This window comes from Perca flavescens, chromosome 1 (assembly GCF_004354835.1).
Source record: "Perca flavescens isolate YP-PL-M2 chromosome 1, PFLA_1.0, whole genome shotgun sequence".
Classification (NCBI taxonomy): Eukaryota; Metazoa; Chordata; class Actinopteri; order Perciformes; family Percidae; genus Perca; species Perca flavescens.
This window is the reverse complement of record NC_041331.1, coordinates 8,968,021-8,986,125: the sequence shown is the minus strand read 5'-3', so window position 1 is coordinate 8,986,125 and position 18,105 is coordinate 8,968,021. Positions and strand designations below refer to the sequence as shown.

The 18,105-nt window shown below is 39.6% G+C and overlaps 1 protein-coding gene across 2 annotated transcripts in view; it reads right to left on the bottom strand.

Annotated features, from left to right (window-relative positions):
• The window catches only part of lrrk1 (leucine-rich repeat kinase 1), a 160,203-nt gene that overhangs the window by 129,030 nt on the left and 13,068 nt on the right, over positions 1-18,105 (bottom strand). For both annotated transcript variants that reach the window (XM_028602230.1, XM_028602307.1), the window contains exon 2: positions 8,605-8,737. In XM_028602230.1, the coding sequence (XP_028458031.1) occupies positions 8,605-8,665 (61 nt within the window). In that variant the 5' untranslated portion in view covers positions 8,666-8,737. The remainder of the gene's footprint in view (positions 1-8,604; positions 8,738-18,105) is intronic.

The following is an 18,105-nucleotide window of genomic DNA, read 5'->3' as shown; positions in this document are numbered from 1 at the left end:
ATTCAACGTTTTTTCTCTAAATTTCCCACATTCAAATGAATGAATGGAATGTTCAGTACAGAAAATAAAATAAAAATAAATAAAATAAGGTGTATACGACTAGTAAAAGAGTCAAGTACATTAACTATACAAAAGCAATTAAAGACAAGTTACAAGGTAATAATGAGGGAAGATAAGGTAACATGGTATGATATGATTAAAGCACCAGAAATGTTTTGTAGTATATGATGTGGTGAGATGGTGTAATTATATATTATATAATACTGGTAGGGTAGTATAGTATAGGTGTAACGTAATAGTAGTAAACATAATATAATACTACTACTATCATAATATAACATATTACAGCATAGTATAGCAGTATAACAACTTAGATCTTCATCTTATACACCTGCTACAAGTTATAAAAGTAGCCTAAAACTAAAACTGTAGGTTTCAATTCAATAGGGGTGGTACGGTTCACAAAACCCACAGTTCGGTTCGTATCACGGTTTTAGGGTCACGGTTTTCGGTTCTGTACGGTTGTTGTTATTTTTTCTTTTAATCTTTAACACTCCAGAATATACTTCAGCATATGATATATAGCTAAAATTAGCATATTGAATGCATGTTGCGCAATACATGCACACAGTGGCAGTTCTATATATTGTTTTATTTCATCATAGGTAACGTGGAATCCAAAATGTTCCCACACACCAGACTATAAACGACGTTGGCGCATCCTCCAACTCCAGGAAAGCCTCTCTCCCACTTGACATTTCTGCATGTGACATGATGTGACCTGCAGCAGCAGCAGCACCCCACTCCACTTAAGGAGCGGTCGGCTCGGTGCCTCTCAAAATCTGACAAAAATCTTTTAAACTGACCTTTGTCGATCTGAAATGAAGACAGATTCAGCAACCGCATGGCCCATTTCTCGCTTAAAATGTTTTCAGAAACACGTTTCGGTGAACTATTTTAGTACAATATGAGATCGTATGAGATCGTATTCTGAACGACTCTAGTCACCTCATTCTGCTCCCCATTTCCGGGTGAGTCCCGACTGCCCTGCCGGCGACTGAACATATCAGGTCGGCCAAAATGAACGCCGACAGCCCCCCAGACTGACGACGGCACAGGACACACTGTACAGATTCGAGTCACTGACCCCGCCAGGCTGTCTAACGGCCGATAATCGGCTAAGTGTGTCAGCGCCTTAAGTGTTTTAACATAGGTGTCGAAAGTGGGCACTACGTCAGTAAGTGGTTAGTGCACATTAACAGTTCACTGATGAACCATGCGGCACACACTCAAACCGAGACTAGCGAACCGAGCGGTTCGGATGTTTTTTCATGAACCGTACCACCCCTGCAATTCAAATTTATTTATAGTATCAAATCATAACAAGAGTTATCTCAAGACACTTTACAGATAGAGTAGGTCTAGACCACACTCTGTAATTTACAAAGACCCAACAATTCCATTAATTCCCTTCCCTATTTGTGTTTTTCATGGTGGCCCTGTTACTTGTTAAGAGGAAAAAATGCAGTAAACTTATGATCCATGGGCTTTCCCAAATGTTTTGCACAAAAAAAGATAATATGATATGATTATCATAGAAACTTGTTTCATGCATATCAGTATCCGTAAATATCGGTTTTCGACCATAACAGCAAGATTTTCATATCAGTGCATCCCCACAAGGTGATGCGAAAAAAGCATCGTAGCTTTAAAACGTAAGGTTCAAAGTTATCAGGAAGTGCTGATTTACTTGCGTCGAAAAGTTTGAGGACTTTATTTCTCTGTGAAATTAAGTCTCTGAACCTGGACTCACATAGCAGTTATCATCCTTTAATTGCAGGTGGGAACACAAAGCTGATTGAGATAAGCTAATTAGTGAAGTTTGACACACACTAGGGCTGCTAGATATGAGGAAAATATCTAATTGCAATTATTTTGACTGATATTGCGATTGTGATATGAATCACGATAATGGAGGGAATGATCGTTTTTGTATCATTATTCTCATTTTCATTGAAAATTATTAACATTGAAAGAAATTAAAATGATTATAGTGTGATTTTTGCGAGGATCTGTACCAAATAAAATGTTTTCTTTAGTCTGTAGGATACGATTTTAGGCCGTCTCTGCAGCACCACAATACTTAATATAATAATATTAATAATAATAATAATAATAATAATAATAATAATAATTCAGAATGGTTTGACACATATATTAACAAATATTGCGCCCTCCTGCGATTTGGATATTGCACTAGTCCATATTGCGATTTGGAAACAATTGCAATTAATTGTACACACACACACACACACACACACACACACACACACACACACACACACACACACACACACACACACACACACACACACACACACACACACACAAACACACACAAACACACACACACACACACACACACACACACACACACACACACACACACACACACACACACACACACACACACACACACGAGTCCGGCCCGCGTCCGACAGAGCAGTGACCGAACCCGGCCCGAGCCCGACAGGCATTAAGAAATGTGTGTCCGAGCCCGACACAGTTAAAATCTCATTTTTTTCTCATACTAATGACACATGTAGGCTACGTTTTTGTGTGGAAAGCTTTTATTTAGCAACTGTAGGAAGGCATTCGGAAATGTCAACAGATGAGCGCATCAGCGCACACGGGGCAACAAGCGCACGTTAATAAGCTGTTAAAATGTTCAATGTGTTAACCTTTCCTGATCACTTCGTTTCCGACCGTTTTCAGAAAACCAGGGGAGACTCGTTACCTCCAGGGCTGACGTTATAAAATTAATAACTTGGGGGTTAAAATCCCGTTTCTGGTGAGCAAATGAATGAACTTGGCTTTCAGTCTGGGGTTTATTTCGGACACCGCACACACTGTGTACAAAACTTATTCCACCAACTCTGGTTGCATACAACACGTCTGCTTCCCCTTTCTCCATCTCTCTTCTGACCACTTTGCACACACCCCCACATGCACTGAGCTCTCTTAAAGGAGCCGCAGCACCATTTTACAACAAATGCCTTATCACGCCAATGTGACCGAGCCCGACCCGACCCTGACCATAATTACTAAATATCTGTCTGAACCCGGCCCAGCCCGTCGGGTACCGTCGGGTCCCGTCGGACTCGGGTCGGGTATCCATGCCTTAACACACACACACACACACACACATGCACGCACACACACACTCTTTTCAACTACAATATTTCCCCTTACCATTGTTAGCCCCCCGCCTCTGTCTGAAAGAATGACAAAATGATATAATTATGCTATGTATTCCAAAAAAAAAACGCATACGTGAGACAAAGCGGTTTTCCCACATACAGCCAATTCGCTTCTCGTTCCTCGCCATAAAAGTTCCATTCATTTCAACTTAGGCTGGCTACATTGCACGCGTAACATATGCGGAGCAGACGTTCCAACACTACGCTTTCACTATAATCAATTAAGCTGGCGACACCGGGCAGAAGAGCAGCGCAAAGTGGTGCGTATGCTCCGCGGAGATGCTCTATAAGTGTAAAAATAGGACACTCTTTTATTCATATTTTTTCCGTCCTTTTACACAGAAATGGATCATAAAGTGTGAAAAAAAACTGAAGAAACAACAATGATCCCAAAGCAAAAGCTCAGCGTCTCACCTGTACAGATCCATATGTCCGACACGACTGAAGCGTGGTGTCGCGACGTCATACAGCCATGGTTGATGCTCCACGCCCCTGACCAGCAGCTGATTGGACGAACGTGTGACGTGGGTCTGGCTACTTGAGAATTTCAACAGAGTGTCATGGCGGCTCGTTGAGAATACGATCTCGTATTTTACAAAAATAGTTCACCGAAACGTGTTTCTGAAAATTTTTAAGCGAGAAATAGGCCATGCAGTAGCTGAATCTGTCTACATTTCAGATCGACAAAGGGTAATTTGAAAGATTTTCTTCTACTTCTACTGGATAGTTGCGTCACGTTCAACGGATTCATTTGCATAAAGCTGGGCATTGGCCAGCTTTTTGACGTGCAGCATTTTTTCCAATGCAGCGCCGCCTTCCTGGAATGCTTTGCAGGTGCGTTGAAGTCGCTTGACCTCACCCATAGGAATAGAGTGGAGTGCGGCGCGACAGAAGCGTCATACGGTCAAATGGATCTGTACTGTGACTCACACAATCCTAGTTATGACTCCATTCTACTAGAAGTTAGCTGTGTCCCGATTGTCAACTGTAGCTGTCAAGGTTTCTAGGCAACAGAAGCAGTAAGGGTGGGACCAGCTGGTGACGCAAACAAGGAATACTCTGTAGACCAGACAGTCTCATTTTACAGCGCTCAATTCAGCCTTCGCAGTCTGCAGCCACGCCTTCATAAACTGCCTCATTCAAAGGATATGGCCCCTGAATTGAGACATATTGTCTTACTTATTTATACTTTAAGCTAGAAACTCCATTCAAACCTTAAAATATTCAACCCATCTTTCAGAGAGTGAAAGCGTTTCGGTTGTCTTTCATACATTTTGTTCTTTTTCAACTTTTAAAGGGGACCTCTTATGCTCATTTTCAGGTTTATACTTGTATGTTGTGTTGCTATTTGAACACGTTTACATGCTGTAACGTTTAAAATCAACATTTTTCTCATACTTCCCATGGCTGCTGCACCTGTATTCACCCTCGGTCTGAAACACATTTCGGCATTTTTGTCTACTTGAAGGTGTTGAAAAGCATTTGAAGCAACATTTGGACCACGTCCCACTTAAATCCTCCATTAAAACCCAGTGTAATACATCCATGCATACTTGAGTGAAAGTATAACAGAGGACATCAGAATCAGGAATCAGATCGGATGTCAGTAAACTAATAGCAGTCAGAGCTCAGTGCAGAGTAGCTCTAAGGCTCAGCCAGTCCTAAATGTGCAGCATATAAACAAGGCTCCAGTCAGCGTTTAGCTCTGCCCGCCTGCTCTCCTACTAACCTGCTCATACCGAAGCAGCAAATCCTCCATTTCCTCCTGCCTCTATCGCATCTAAAGCTGAGCGCTTTCTTTTCATGGTTTTGCCTTCAGCTGCTGTGTGGCTTCTACCCAGCGGTGTCCCCTGGATTATCTGCCTCCTCTCTAACCCAGTGACAGGCTGGCGAGAGTGGGAGGATGGAGACGGCAGGGAGGGAGAGGTATGGAACAGGAGGAAGGGGTGGCAGGGAGAGGGAGCAGGGAATGATGCTCCTTTGTTAAAGAGCCATGCCAGCCTCCTGTATCTCTCTCCCTCAAATTGCCTCTGCTGTAATCCACTGTAATCTGACTCTGTCCAGTGGAACCGTTAATAACACTCAGCAATATGGCTGTGCAATTAAAGGAATTTTGATCACAATTTTAATTTCGGCTCCTAACTATAACAAAAACAATGTAATCGGGAAAAATTACGTTTTGCAAGTAAGCTTTTATTTTGTCTTGTGTTCTGAATGAAAAAAATAAGTTTGAACTGAAAATGTCACTGTTCAAGGTGTTTTCACTGTTGATTTCTTTAAATGTTTCACTGTTTTTTTTTTATTTCAATAAATGCAAAATCTTTCCAAAAGTCAATGAGTAATTGTGCTAAATAATCGTGATTTCAATATTGACCACACATTATTTTTCATTGATTACTATATCAGACCCCAGACATCCAGTCAGAACTGCGGCCATCCCTACATTTCTTAACGTTACCTGTGTTCATACAGAAATCTCCCTCCCCCTGACTGACGACAGCTAAGTTTAGGCACCAAAACGACTAGTTAAGACGTTTACGTGTACGTTTCAGGTATATCAATATATTTTCAAACAAGATTTGGGATGAAACAATACCGTTTATATTAATATGATTTAATGTTGCATTACATGACCCATTTCTTCTGTAAAGCTTTTTTGCATCTCTTCTATTACTCTCCGGGCAACCCCGCCCTCACTCGTCACAGGCTCTCCTGCAACATCGCCGGCCCACACTGCTGACATTTGCCTACAGTTTAAATTGTTATTTGCACAGCTGTATTTTTTGTTTACCAGGAAAAGAAAAAACGGTATTTGTACCAGTGTTTCCAGTAGTAACGCTCTGTTGTGGTGGCCGCCACAGCAAAAAACACAGCTTAAAACACTGGAGTCGGTACTGGATGTAACTTTAACCTTTAAGTTCTAAGAGTAAGACTGCGCCCTGACGTGGGCAAGAGCTGTGGCCCATGACCAGATTATCATAGTTCATGACGATACATTATATACATGAGACGTACATAACACCGCTGACCTGCGCATTCACTCGTTCATATGAGTCCCCATCACTCTGTGAGTAGAGAATCCAGTCTGCAGTGTAGTTGCGACACTTCACTGATAAACTAGAGAATTGTGCAGAAACACATGATCAAAGAAGGTTTTTGTATTATACACTTTAGTCCATCGCACGCTCCCGCTCTCCCCCCTCGTCTATGAGCACTCTCTCTTTTTTTTCTTTATGTAACTTTATTTTAATTTTCTTTAGTAGACAGACGTATGACCGACATACAGATAGCATACAACTACATAACGAACAAGAATAATATCCTCTATGGCTATTCGTAGTTATTCGATGGAAAAGAAAACTATAATGTTACTGTCACACCAAGCAAGGGGGAGCGAAAAAATAATCAAAAATATTAAATAAATAAAAATAATAATTAAAATAACATGAATAAATAAGGGGGGTTAGTCTAATTGTTCCTAATTTGTTCCCGGCTGACTCTCTTAGTTAACCTGACTCCGCCAGATGGATTGCTTCGCATTTGCTCGGCATAGCCATCTGGGAACTTTCCGTTGGAGAACTTTTGGGAAGGGGCGGAAATACTGGTTAGCTGATTGGATGAACCATCTGTCTATCACCTATGTTGGTGATAGACGGGCCAAATCAACCAATCAGATCCACGAAGCGTATGAAAATACAACCACAAGCCCGCCCCTGCTGCGGCAGGCAAAGCATAGCTCGTTAGCTCAGCATGCAAGCAACATGTTGGTAAAGGATATTTGCCGTTTGTGTAACGAGAATTTACGAATAAAAAGGCACCATTTCAGGTTCCCGGACCATATTCCAAAAAAAGGATCCAAGAGAAAAAAAGCATTAGCGAGCAGCTAACAGAATTAGGGCTACCTATGGATAAACCATCTGTCTATCACCACCTAACCCACCTCAAAACCAACGCTGATTGGCCCGGTCGTTTGGCTAACGGCTCCAAATTTTCTCTACCTCAAGATGCCAGACTGATCTGCGAGTGGAAAACTGGAGCTCGCGAGATCAGGACGGTCTCACGAGGCTATCTCTTAGTGTCAGCTGGCAACAAATTAAGACAATGGAAGTGATCCCAGTGGCATTGATAGAAGAGAAGTAGGAAATGAATGGGTTCCAAATTGTCTTAAAATTCTCCTGTTCCCATCTCTCAGATACCTTATGTTTTCTAGATGGATGCCGCTCATTAAGTCACAAGTCACACACCAGTTTATATGAGTAGGTGGTTGGTTTGATTTCCAATTGAGGAGAATTAACCGTCTGGCTATTAAAGTACAACAGGCGAGCACACCTTTATGAAGGTTTGACAAATTTGCAGTGTTTGGTGAGAGAGCAAAAAGTGCAACTAGTGGGCAAGGGTTAATACAGAGCCCAGTGCTACTGACATAAAATTAAAGATCAATTTCCAGACACCAATCAAGCTTGAACAAAGCCAGAACATGTTCTCTCTCTCTTTTTTGTTGTTGAAAACAGCTGAAGTAGAGTAGGCCTGTTTTTATTTAATATAGGCTATTTATTTAATATTATTTTCATTTAGCTGTATTGCAGCTGTATATTTTCAAACAGGGAAGAAAAAATGTCGTTGCGTTCAATTTTGATCACAGTCTGTTTTAATGAAATGCAACTGAACATTTAGCCCACTTTGTAGAAAATACCCAGATATACTGTATATCGTGTATTACCATTCAGCCGAAAAAAATACTGAGATATGATTTTTGGTCCATATCGCACAGACCTAGCAGGAGCAGTCTTAGATGCAACATGTAACACTGTAAAACAAGTCAAATATTTGCTCAAATGGAGGCACAAAGTGGTCAAAAGCAGAAGAAGTCAATCTACACAGACATGTCCCCACTTCTGACATAGACAGGAAGTTATAACAGCAGATCACAACAGCTTTCTTGTTGCTGGGAAAAAAAGAGGATTGTTAATCTAATCTACCAAACACCATTTCCTACAGTTTTTCCTCATCCTCTATCATTTACTCTGTTGTCATTTGCTACACAGCTGTGCTACAATCTGTAATATGTTCCTGGAGAAGCCCTGTGTGTGTTAGATGAGACTAAAACTGTTTCATTGTGTTCAGCGAGCACACTCCGCTTCATGCATGTGTATTGGACAGCAACAGATATGGCTTGTGGCTCTCAAACATTCACACTTTCAGTTCCCTTTTTGCTAAATTTAAGCAGTGCTGCAATGGTCCCACATATCAATAACTTCAGTTTACAGTCAAATCCTTTGTGAACCTGTGTGATGCTTCTAACAAGAACAACAAGAAAAAGAGGCTGTGTCGAGTGATAACTCACTGCTTTGTTGCTCCATTTTGCTGGGAGTGTCCTGGGGAAGGCCAACAGACCAGTAAGACATTTCTACTGGAGTCACTGGTTGATCCCTTTTAAAGTTCCACCACAGAGAGGAGGCCTGGACTTAGCGGTCACCCTGCACAAAGACAAAGCAGCAATGATGAAGCACCAAAACTGTTTTACCTAGTAAATCAGGGGTCTTCAACATTTTTCAAGCAAAGTTGTATAAAAGTTGCATATTAAACTACAACAATGTGTGGGTGCCCTAAAGCCTTTATACATACATTTTCAGTGCTTAGAATACTAAGCTATTAAAATAATAATTGTTGGCATGATTTTATAAATCATGTTTTAATGTTAAACATACATATGGCAAAGTGATTATTATTTCCACTTTTTGTTGTCTCAATTTCTGTTTTGGGGTCAAGTCAACTTTCAACTCAAATGTTTTTAATACTTTTGTTGAGATAACACACATATCTGTGTTTTGCTCTGAAATTCTAATGCACAGTTGACACAACTAAGTCATTTTCTTATCTTCTCAAATGTAAGTTGAAGTTCACCCCCTGGGGTCACGGGTTCACCACGCTACGTCATTTTTCACATGCGCAGAGCTCCTGACCATTAGTCAACCTTGTCTCCTCTATCGAAGGACCGAGCGCGAAAAGCGAGCTGACCATTGGCGTGAGTAAACTTTTAACTTTTTCTACTGTCTAATATTTCAGTATAGCTTGAGTTTTGTTTTTACTAAGCAAAAGTTTTAACGAAATACTGTGAACTGACCATTCAAACCTACAGTATAACGTGCAAGCCCTTAGTTTCAAAAACATAAGTGATATGTTAGCTGTGTGTGTGTGTGTGTGTGTGTGTGTGTGTGTGTGTGTGTGTGTGTGTGTGTGTGTGTGTGTGTGTGTGTGTGTGTGTGTGTGTGTGTGTGTGTGAGTGAATCAAGGGAAAAGAACAAACATGGCTCATTAACTAGCTAGTAGTAGCTAGCTATGTAATGATTATGTTGAGAAATTCTGAACTTGCCTTCAACTAAGTTATGCAAGTAACAAACTAATCCTCTGAATGTAAGTTAGTTAAGTTAGTTAGCCCTTATGTTGACTAGCTAGCTGGTTTGTTCGATGAAGGCATGCATGGGGAAATTTTGTTTTCTTTTGAATTTCTGACATGGCTAAGTATGCAGGCTAAGGTGGTTTAATTTAGGCAGGCTCGTCCGAACATGTTCTGATAACGTATCTTTTGCGTATGGTCAGATGGCAAATGAGCTATGAGGATGAAACACGTGAACTAGTTTAAACAAGCAACATACTATTTTTTATCATGAATTGTGCGGCCACTTTGGCTCTAGATTTAGCAACTTTTCAACCCCCCTTTTTTTTCACGAAAGCGACTAGTGACAAACCTGGCGACTTTCTGTTGAAAAGACGCCAGTATTGTCCGGCGAGCACGCAAGGTATTTCTCTGTTGTGGCCACCAAAACAGTCAGTGACTGAGGAGCAGCTCATCCCCCCTCTGCTTTCTCCTCATCTGCAGCAGCACTGATCAGGCAGGTAGCTAGAAGGGGACGGGATGCAGGGGCCGGTGTAGGTAGGAGAGACAGCGGGACGGCGGAGGTAGCTACCTAAGTAATACTTATAATGTAATATAAATTCACATAATGAGTTTGTGATTATTTGGCTAAATATTTATATTCTCTCATATCCTCTTCTCCAACCGTCATTTTAATAACTAAATGAGTGTGTGCAATGAAGTGAGGGTTATCAGACTGACTTGCTTTAGGTTTTCTTTGGAAGGATGTAGGCCTTAGTACACTAGGGAAAGGGCTGACCAATGCATTCTTTTTGATTGACATTAAATAGCCTTCCAACATAGGGCTTAGTCCTTAAATTGCATTACATTTCATGAAATAACAAGCTTGTCTGACAACACACCTATGCTATTTGTTTGTATTTTAAGCCATGCTAATGCAGTATTTTTGTCTCCATTTCTTTCTTCAGAAACAACTGACCGAAGATTAATTCAGTGGCACGATTGATGCAGTGGACCTGTAAGTTTTGTAGTTTTTCCCCAACAAATCAGCGGAAAGTAATAAGGCATTACAAAGTTCAGCATGGATTCAATGGAACTAATTGCCCCTTTCCCTGCATATACAAAGACTGTCCTTACACCCTCAAGACCTAAGTAGCTTTAAAAAAAAATGTTCTTTATTCTTAAGAATGCAGACAATTTTGCATGTCTCTAAATCTGCAATACAAGATATAGTTGATGAACTTTCAGGGCTCCAGACTATCTTTTTTCACTAGGAGCACAGTGGCCCCCAACTGAAAATTTTAGGAGCGCAACCAGAAAATTTAGGGGCACACACCGTAAATCAACATGCTAACCAAATATTCACATTTCTACTAATTTCCACTGTCTTACTAATAAATACTTTGATAATAGATGCAGAGATTACAATGTGCCGTTTTAAATTCAGTGTCACTTTTGAAGATTCAACATAGAAGGCATCATTGCTGTCATGACAGTAAACAAAATATAAAAAAAATATACCAGTCTAGTCTACAATTACAATGAATTCAACTTAAAATTAAACATGCATTGTTTAGGCTACTACCCTTAGGATTGGGTACCTTTCGCATCTGAACCAATATCGGTACTGATACCTGAAATTCTGTTCCAGTACCCAACGGTACTTTTTTCGGTACTTGCCCTCTGTAATTACAAATCAATTATTTCAGTTGTAAAAACAATTCCAAACCTATTTATCCTATGTACTTAGAACATTGTTATTTTATTAGCCAACGTAATTTGCACCGTCTGCAGCTCTGCGTGTGTGCGTGTTTGTGTCTGTGTCAGAGCTCTGCTCTCTGTCAACTTTCAGAGAGGACAGATAAGCTTGTGGGTACGCGCTCAGGTACCGAGATTTCGACATTTAACGTGTAAAAAAAAGGGGGTACATGTGCGACTAGATGTAAAATTCAGTCGCACACTCTCAAATTTTGGTCGCAAAATGCGAATGGTCACAGTCTGGAGCCCTGACTTTACCAAATAAGGCTTTTGGCACAAACCTTTACTATAAGGTCAATCAGACCCATATTAGAGCACCATGACTGCAACTGTGAAGCTCCTCTTCTTGCTCAGGGGTCTGATATTGTTCAGAAATCAAACCCTTTAAAATTCCTGTCTAGAAAAAATGAACTTGGCACAACTTACAAGAGAGCTACATTCTACAAAGAAAATTTCACTGTCATTGAGCCAGTTGAGTATGTACTAGATGCTGCTCGACAGAGAACCTTTGTTTATGTTCGCATTTTGATAATGAATGGCTGAGACACAAGGAGGAAAGAGGAGCGTATAGAGAGCCAAAAATAAACGTTGGGGACGCTACAGGAGTGCAGGACGGAGCACAGATAGACGGGCAGGACAACGGAGCCGGATGTTTGGAGGATCGGCGCGTTGGCGTTGTGCGAGTGCAATTTGGGCAAAAATAGAAAATCTGATTTCAACCATTCTAGAGAGAAAGGGACTACAGTCTTTACCCTTTTCTGTTTGAGGGAGGGGGGAAGAGGGCCAGCAGCACGCAACGTCCACTCCGCTTTTCCCGTTCGGGCCACAACGCCAACGCAAGAAGAATTATAAAGGACTATGGATATGCAGCCTACAAGATTTACATTACTGTATTAACAGAATTGTGATGAACAGTACTAGTAAATAAATAGAAGCAGAACTGCAGCAAACTATATTGCACACTGAATATTAAAACAGAGAATATCTTGGGGGCCTCAAGATGAGGCCCCCAAGGCCCCCCGCGTGCACCTATGAGATACCTAACACCATACTACATAATATAATTTCACCAATCAAGATTTATTAGTTACTCCATAACCATATACAAGTAGATCATAAATGTTATACAATTACTGCTATCACTCCTAACATTGAATTGAAAACAAGCTGTTGTACAGGAGGCATAGCCCTTGGAAACTTCTTCTACCTGAAAATACATTGTTTGGCACATCACTACCTTCTAGATTACAATAAATTATTATTACTGTGTAGAGGAGTGGATGAATGGCTGTACGCATAGTGAAACTACTGTACAAATGTTTTCTTGTATCCTGTCCAATATTTTGTGCCCATATATTTGTTAGTCTAACCAACAGGAGGCAGAGAGAGCTAATAAATATGCCTAAGTACTTATGTGTTAAAGATGAGAGTCAGACCAGGTTAACACATAGCCTTCTTCTGATTACTGAAGGGAAATTAAGTAGTCTAAGTAATGATTTACTCATAAAGCAACTTTAAATAGGCCTAAAGCAACTACTAAAAAAAACACAGATTGAAGCCTGACAGAGACACAATTATAGGCTAATAAATAACATGGGTCAGATATTTTCACATACGTAAATAAAATTTGACATGGGTGACATTGCATTATGTCAGTTGCCATCACATCACATAAATAGCCTAACTGTTACCTTTATCTTACGTTAATCAGCACCTGGCCTTTCTAAAACTATAAACTATTTTTCTAGCCATTCCACCACTTTTCTAACTGCCCCCAACTAATGGGAAGGATGGCAGGTGTGATAGGCTAGCCTATTGACACCAGTGTTGGGCAAGTTCATTCCAAAATGTAATACATTATTGATTACTAGTTACGGTCATTTGAGAGTAATTAGTTATATTACAATATTACTGTTTCTGAATTGTAATGACTACTTTTGCGTTACTTTTGAGTTACTTTCACCAAAATAAAAGCAGAAGTATTCTTGACAGGTAGCTTGTGAATTTCACCACGGGATCAACAAAGTCTCATCTTCATCATCATCATAAGAAATCGTTCCGAACCTTTTTTGAGGCGGTTCAGCCATGGCATGCAAGCCTACAATTATCCGGACAGCCTGGCTTGCTGAGGTACTGAATTGAATTAAACACCCGAAGCATTTGGCTAGGAGGGGCAAGTTGGCGAAGGGTTAAAATGCAGTGCTTTGATTGGCCGAAAGCTTTTCACTCCACTGCTCAGCGGCAGAATCAACGTCATAGATGTAGATTGCATAGAAACTGAAACCGGAGAAATGCGAGATGCAACAAGGGTCAAAATGCGTGCAGAGTACAAAAAATGCGTACATGTTAGCAGGTCTGCTTTTGAGCATCTATTTCAGATTAGTAAGTGCAGGTGCCTATCAGAATGAATGGAGAATATGCCCATTAAACTACAATACACATAGGAAGGTCATAGCCACAAAGTAAATCACTGAAAGGGAGATACACATACCAATCTTAACAAAATTATAACATAAACAGGACATGATGACATTGTCAGAGTAAGAAATAATCATTTTAATCTGAAGTATGACTTTGTTCTTCAAATGTTCCCTTCATCAAAATAGCCACCTTTTGCAAGTTACAGCCTTAGCACAATAGAGGCAGCTTGAGGGTCTTGTGGACCATCAGATTATCCAGAAAAAGTGACCACTAGAATGCCTAAGGTATTCTAGGCTGTGATTGTTGCAAAAAGTGCCCATTTTGATGAAGGCAACATTTCAAGTACAAAGTCATAATTTACATTAAAATCATGATTTCTTACTCTGACAATGTCTTCATGTCTTGTTCATAGCAATATTTGCTATATGACTAATCTCATGTATGTTTTCATATAAGAAAAGTCAAGGTGATCCCAAACTTTTAAAAAGGTAGTGTAGATGTTGTGTACATTTTGTTTTTACTTCTGCAGCACTGATGTCCTTTCTGGTCTGTATCGCTCTTCTGTTGTCCAGAACTCAAATCAACAGAAGAGAGTTGTTCTCCTTGGCCTGGCCCATTTCCTGAAAGAGGATCCCTCCCAATTCTTCAAGATTTGTAAGGTATGTGAGGAATCAATGCCCCTCTGGAATCCATATCACTTTCTAATCTCAATCTTTTTGATAGTTGTTATAGGATAGTTATAGGATATCTAGAAAATATGTCTTGTTATAAGAATCCAGAAATGTGGAAAGACATCTGCTTAAATGGAGGACAAGTGAATTGTGAGTTGCAGTGAAGGGATTCCTTGCTCAATTAATTTGAAATTGTAATGTATTTGAATTTCTTCTGTTTACATAGGTTTACATTAGTTTGCATCAGACATTTTTATACCTAAGTTTGCTATGCATCTTGAATTTTCATGTGTTGAGGAATTAATGCTGATTTGCAATCTATTACTTTGTTGTGTCATTAGCCAAACGAAGAGAGTGAGGCAGTGAAAGGAATGAACGTCGGAATCTTGGTGGTTACAGAAGAGGATCCTCAATGCCCTGTCCCCAAGGAGATGATTGATATTGCACTGATTCTGGAGGAACATATTGTTCTTTGGGACCTGAAGGATGTTCCCAACACATTCGCCCTGCTGATGGGTCTGCTCTACGTGTTCAACAACCATTACCCAAAAGGGCTCAAGTACATGTTTGAGGTAATACAAAAGGTAATAATGAACATTGGTGGAGACCTTTGTTCTTCAAGAGTTAATGGACTCCGGAACAAGCTCATGTCCAAGAGCCTGTGAAATTAAAACTTGCAGTGATTATCATGTTGCTTTGTCAAGCATTGCATGTTCTGGAAAGCACACAGTTATGTATATGTGCAGTTGATGGATAGATGGACTAGGTAGTCAAGATAGTTTTCCCAAGCTCTCAAAGGAGAAAACTGTTTTATTGGCTATATACTTTGGAGTTGCACACCTACTCCGGTCTTTTAAGTTTGCTAAACTTTTTATCAACACATGCACTTGGACCATCATTACCAGTAAGGTCAGTTAGAGGGACGAAAAGGAGATAAATATTGCCTCGTTTGTTTTCACACACCCATATAACCTTTTAAAACTATCCTGTTCATTTTCCAAGCATCACATGTTCTGGATAGCACTATGTTATGCATATAACCTATGTGCTGTTGATGCTGAGATGGACTAGACAGTCCTAAAAGCTGTTTTTTATATTTCTCAAAAGTGCCACCCGTTATCTTGGCTACATAGTCGTCATGGAGTTACTGTTCCTTGTTTTTAAATGCGTCTTTTAAGTACGTACCTTGGTGACAGTAAGGTCAGTTGTTCGTGGGATGAAAAGGAGAAAACTATTGCCATTTGATTACCTCAAATAGTCTTGTTAAATTATCATGTTGCTTTGTCAAGCAATGCATGTTCTGGTATAAGCTACGGTTATATATATATATAATATTAGCTGTCGATGCTGAGATGGACTAGAAGTCCTGAGAGTTGTTTTGCTCGGTCTCTCAAAATATGCTGTTTTTATTGCCTCTAGTCGACATGTCACTGTACATCTTCTCTTATTTTGCCACCGTCTTGCACACTCCGGCTATCCCACGCACACTGACTCTCTCTCTCACACACACACACACTCCCCCCTTTCTCTCTCTCACTCACACCCCCCTTTCTCTTTCTCCCTCTCACTCACACACACATCCTCTCTCACAGACGCTCTCTCTCACACAGACATACACTCATCCTTCTCTCACTCACTCACACACATACACACACACACACACACAGTAACCATAAGGCTTATGATTTGTAATGGCAGAAAAAAAAAAGATACTTGTGTGAAAGGCAGATGAATATTTAACAGAGTGGATAAGACAAAAAATTGTTGACGCCTTACCAATGTTTTGTATTGTATGAAACACTTGAATGTCTGAAATAAATGTTTTTGTTAATCTTGTCTCACACTCTTGTCTTGTGTAAACTTGGAAAAAAAAAAGTTGGAAGAACTTAGATTTTCAAGGCAACCGAGGCAATTTACTTGATATGTTAATACAATAAACATAATGAAGTCAACACAAATAAAAGCTTAGTCAAGACAACTTGAAAATGCACATTAGCATTACCTACCTACCTACCTACACTACCTAATGTTGTTGAACTGATGTAGATTGGAGTTGACTCCCCACAATCATTAGTTCATATAATGCATAATTAGAAGTTGGATCCACTAAATTGAATATTGTGTTTAAAAACAAACCTTAGTTGACTGAAAAGGTCATTAGTACAGTGAACTTGCAACATTAAGTTGAAAGAACTGAATAGCCTCTTTGTGCCAACTTAATATCTGATTTCCAAACAACTTCCAAGGCAACCAGGTTACACATATTTTTAAGTTGAGTCAACAAATTTTAATTTTTATAGTGTAGGAGTAACTGCAGTTGTGGGAGGCTATCTTACTTTCTTACTTATAGGCCAGTAAGCCTATCAATGTTTTTTTTATTATAATAGGCAGATTTATATTTTCTAATAATATGTTAAGACATTTTAAAAATTTAAAAAAAAAACCTGTTGAAGATCTCTGCATTAAATAAGACACAATTTAGCCATGGTATATGTCTCTAAAAACAATTGACTGTTTTTATTTTTTAACCTGTACGAGTTAATTTTTGCACAAGCTTTTATTTGTCAACTTATTTTAAAAACTGTATGCACTAATTTTTGATGTATTTGTAAAAAGTGTTAAATAATGTAAATAAAGCGTTTCTGTTAAACAACAGCTAAAATAAGCTTGTGGAAAAGCAAGTTAAGACAACTGCGAATTAGCAGCCCAAATTAGGTTTGCGTTGACCAAAAAAGGGGTATAAATGCTCTGCTTAATGAATGCATTCAAAAATATGCTACATTTTATAATTTATTGGAAGAAACCAAGCAATTACAGTGTTCCCCCAGTCCCCCAGTGTACAGCCTGCCATCCATCCATCCATCCATCTATCCATAAATTGCAGGAACGTCTGTCTGTGTGTGTGTGTGGGTGTTAAGCGCATATCTCTCAAACCGTTAGTCTGATGGATTTCAAACTTGACAGGTGTCTTGCTATGGGCACGAGTAAGTGCAGTGCCACGTTTGGATAAGAAACACAAAAGATATCGTCCTCTCTCTCTCTCTCTCTCTCTCTCTCTCTCTCTCTCTCTCTCTCTCTCTCTCTCTCTCTCTCTCTCTCTCTCTCTCTCTAAATCAAAATCAGGACGCATAGTATCCTGGATCCATGAAATAACTGGCCTTTAAAAATAAAAATCTGCCTGCCTCTATGGGAATTAATAGGATTTTTCCTCATTTTTTTTAATTAAGGCATTAAGATCAATTTCCAAAAGATGATTTTTTTTATTCCTCTTTTTAGTCAACTTTAGCATGGGTGTCCTAATTTTTTCACATGACCGTAAGATATCCTACCTGATAGATCTTTGCTACTTTTTATCTACGATGAGTGACAGTAACACAATGGAGCCCTTGGTTTTGGTGTCGTCACTATATCAAACGTCTTTTTATTAAAGCATACGATTTAACATACATTCCACTTATACATTCTGAGAATCTTTTTTTATAACTAATTCGAAAACCAAATAAACAGTGAACTTAAAGTGGTACAACATTAAAACAAGGCAAAGCAAAACAAGTAACAACAATACAAAAACGATTGGAAGAACACCACCAGGCTGACCACGATCCACCACACTATCCCG